Below are 3,327 nucleotides of genomic sequence, written 5' to 3'. Positions count from 1 at the left end.
GTTGTTGTTGTTGTTGTTGTTGTTGTTGTTGTTGTTGTTGTTGTTGTTGTTGTTGTTATTATTATTTTGTGGTGGTAGCTGAGAACAATCCTCATTACATACTATAGATTAAACCTAAAATTGACCATATCTAGACTATTTTTAGATATTAGGCTGAAATTTGGAATGGTGGTAGATGATAGTGTAATAGTAAATTTGAACTGTAAATTTTAAATGGATGGCACGTGGCAAGCCCATTCATAGTTTCATTAGGAACTATTCTATAGTATAGTACAGTATAGTATAGTATAGTATAGTATTTCTTTGTGTGTGAACGGATGCAGAACAACTGTTAAAAAATGTAAAATGTTAGTAACAGGAACAGATTACGTGCAGCAACAGTTCCCTGTCTACCTGCTTCCCTGTACAGCTCCATGCAGCTGGAGGAAGGACTCTGAAGAGAAGAATGGCAGGACGGTGGCTGAGTGTTGCTGCAGAGCCTCAGTCAGCTGCTGGCATCGCTCCACTAAACCTCTGGTGCACAAAGACCCCGCGACCACGTCTGTGGGACCTGCCTCCTGGTGCTCGGTCTGGCCTATCACTACCACAGGCTTCATGTCCATCCTCTGCAGGAAGGACAGTGCAAAGGCCAGGCTCTGAACCATGTCCCTGCTCTGGAATGCTGAGCCGTCCACCTTAGAGAGACGGATAAATGCAAAGTGAAAGCAGTTTGCAAAATAACTAAATAAGAAGGACCAACTGGTCCAACCCTTGTCTTTATTTTTATCATAGCGTTTGGTCAAATCTTAAGGRCTGATCATGGTCATGTAGCAAACATAAACATTTGACATCTTACATCTTGCCAGCCAGTGAGAGACTGAATGTCAGACTCATCATGTAGTGAGAAAAATAAAAGCCTGCATGAATCAGATGTAGCAGTAGGTTATAGTTTAGAAATAAAAACTTGTATCTCTGCACACTGAATGACAACCACACATTTAAAACATCAACCAGCATAGGGATGGTTTTTGAAGGGTCTTGATTAAGTCTTCATTTGCATTTTAAGAACACAGTGGGCTCCTAATTCCATTTAATGTGTAAAGGTGATTCATGTTGTCCATTAAAGTTTGTCAGCCCCCTCGGTGGATAAGTGCATAATTATGCTGTCGATGTTCACGCCTCTTGCATTTCAAATAGGTACAAGAAAACTCTGATGCAGAAGAAGAAAAACACGAGGAAGTACTGTGTGAGGAGACTTACTACTGTCTGCCAGGGTCATTTATTACTAAAGGAACAGAAAAACTAAATCTGATTCCCGGTGAATCGTTTGAACTTTGTTTCTTCTTCTTGTCTTTTGATAAACCAGAACACCTGTAGTGAAAACTATAGGCTCCTGACTGGAACAAGGACTACAAGGATACATCTCTGACATGGACCTGAAAGTTGACAGGAAYAGAAACAGCTTCGACTTGTTCCAGGAGGAGTTTAAAATCCCGACGCCACCATGAAAAGAGGACACTCACTGTTGTTGGTAAAATAACCAAAATACACAGATAATACTTTTTTTTATCGAGTGTTAGCTCTTGTTGATTCACACAATATATCAGTTCCTACATCTGGCTGCAGTAGTTCAGGTATTTATTTTAATTTCTAACACATTCAGCTGTAATGAGTTATTTCATTGCTAAAAGAAAGTTCCTGTGACATCACACCTGTGTACAGGAGAAATCAGACTTAAAGCCCAGCACTGGGGCACAGACACCGGTTCTAAAAATAATAGCAGCTGCCATAATTCGGTTCCTGACGGCTTTATATTCCCAACAATCAGAAAACATTTAGTCCAGTATAAAAAAATGTCCATGATTGGAACACTGAGGTGCAGCTAAACTTTACACAAGAGCTTTCATCATGGACACAAAACAGCATGAACTGTGTCCACCCAACAGGTGCTCAATGGTTGTGGTCAGGGTTTGGCAGCCTTACTGGGTCATGGGAGGAGTGTGTGTCTGGGGGAGCACCATGGTATCCACAATACGTCCACATGCACCACTGTGGTTTGGTTGTTGAGAATTTGAGGCAAGACTCCCACCTTGACCCACAATGGTGACAAGGTCATGGAAGCAACAGTTGTATACGTAATTATGATCACATGCACAATTTTTAAAAACTTTTTCACGATATTCAAATTTTTTGAGCTGCACCTGTTCTAGGTTTTTACAGATTTGACTCAGTCCAGCTGTGTTCCATAAATCATGAGAGCGTGCTGCGGACCACTGGGGCTGATGGAAAACAAAGTGTTTCTGCAACTTTGAAAACTTTATTTTGAAAATACATGAACCTTCGTAATTCCAAGATCTGAATTATTCGTTAAAAATATGCTCTAATATAAAATAATCTGCTGATACAAAATACTAATTCTGATAAAAAATCTGTTATATTTTCTCAACATAAAAACTGTTCTAATTAAATTTTAATGTCACATATTACACAATTAATTACTTTCCCCATCATGATTTAAACATTTATATTAAACAGAGTTTAATAAAAGTACCTCCAGTACAGCAAAGGCAGGAGACTGGGCCGAGGAGGCCCTCTGAAACTGGGTCAGCCAGTAYCGGGCCTCCCGCGGGTTCCCACCCACTTCATTGAGGAAAGCTTTCACGTCCCGATAGATCAGACTCCGGTTCGGAAGCGCGTGTCGGTCCGCGGCGGACACATAGCTCAGGTTTTCGTGCGGAGCCAAGACGGCRGTTCTGCCTCCTGCCGTGGAGCTGAGCGTGCGGCTCTGAGGGGCACACGCCCTCCGCTGCTTGGGGCCCGAGCCCCCCGCGGAAGTCCCGTTTGTGTTCGACAGATACTTCCCAGCCAGCACCATGGCTCGGCAGCCAGGAGACCCGCTGTTCACTTTAGACATGGGGAAGGCTGGAAAAGTACTGGAGTCCACCGACTGAAGGCCGGACCCACCCGGACAGCAGACAGAGACAGGAGGACAGGCGCTCCCCCCCAAATCCCCCTCACAGCTGTTTCATTCTACACCTGCTGAGTCTGCACTTCAGCCGGTTTTTACAGGCCAGCACATGAATGGGGGCCAGGAACCCTTTGCTCCCATAGAGGGAGAGAGGGGTGGGAGGCAGTGCTGGTGCTATAGGTGGTCCTGAAGGGGTCAGGGCCCAACCGTTTTGAACCAAGGCCTGTGCTATCCAGTTATTTAACAAGTTATTTGACTAAATATTTTACATTGATAAATAAAGAGAATATTTCTAGGTTACAAATGTCCTCTGTCCATTTTCATGCTCCTTCCTTCCAGGGTCACTGAGGTCACTGAGGTCACTGAGGTCATGCAGCAGT

At 43.5% G+C, this 3,327-nt stretch overlaps 1 protein-coding gene across 1 annotated transcript in view; it reads right to left on the bottom strand.

The window, feature by feature from the left end:
- Positions 1-3,002, bottom strand: part of nags (N-acetylglutamate synthase) — a 10,860-nt gene extending 7,858 nt beyond the window's left edge. Inside the window, exons 1-2 of the mRNA XM_014019405.1 lie at positions 2,531-3,002; positions 394-674 (exon numbers count right to left, since the gene is read on the bottom strand). Of these exons, the coding sequence (XP_013874859.1) occupies positions 394-674; positions 2,531-2,893 (644 nt within the window). The 5' untranslated portion in view covers positions 2,894-3,002. The remainder of the gene's footprint in view (positions 1-393; positions 675-2,530) is intronic.
- Positions 3,003-3,327: the final 325 nt, after the last annotated feature.

The sequence above is a fragment of the Austrofundulus limnaeus genome, unplaced genomic scaffold (assembly GCF_001266775.1).
Source record: "Austrofundulus limnaeus strain Quisiro unplaced genomic scaffold, Austrofundulus_limnaeus-1.0 Scaffold220, whole genome shotgun sequence".
Classification (NCBI taxonomy): domain Eukaryota; kingdom Metazoa; phylum Chordata; class Actinopteri; order Cyprinodontiformes; family Rivulidae; genus Austrofundulus; species Austrofundulus limnaeus.
The sequence above is the reverse complement of the archived record's forward strand: the minus strand, read 5'-3'. Positions and strand labels throughout refer to the sequence as shown.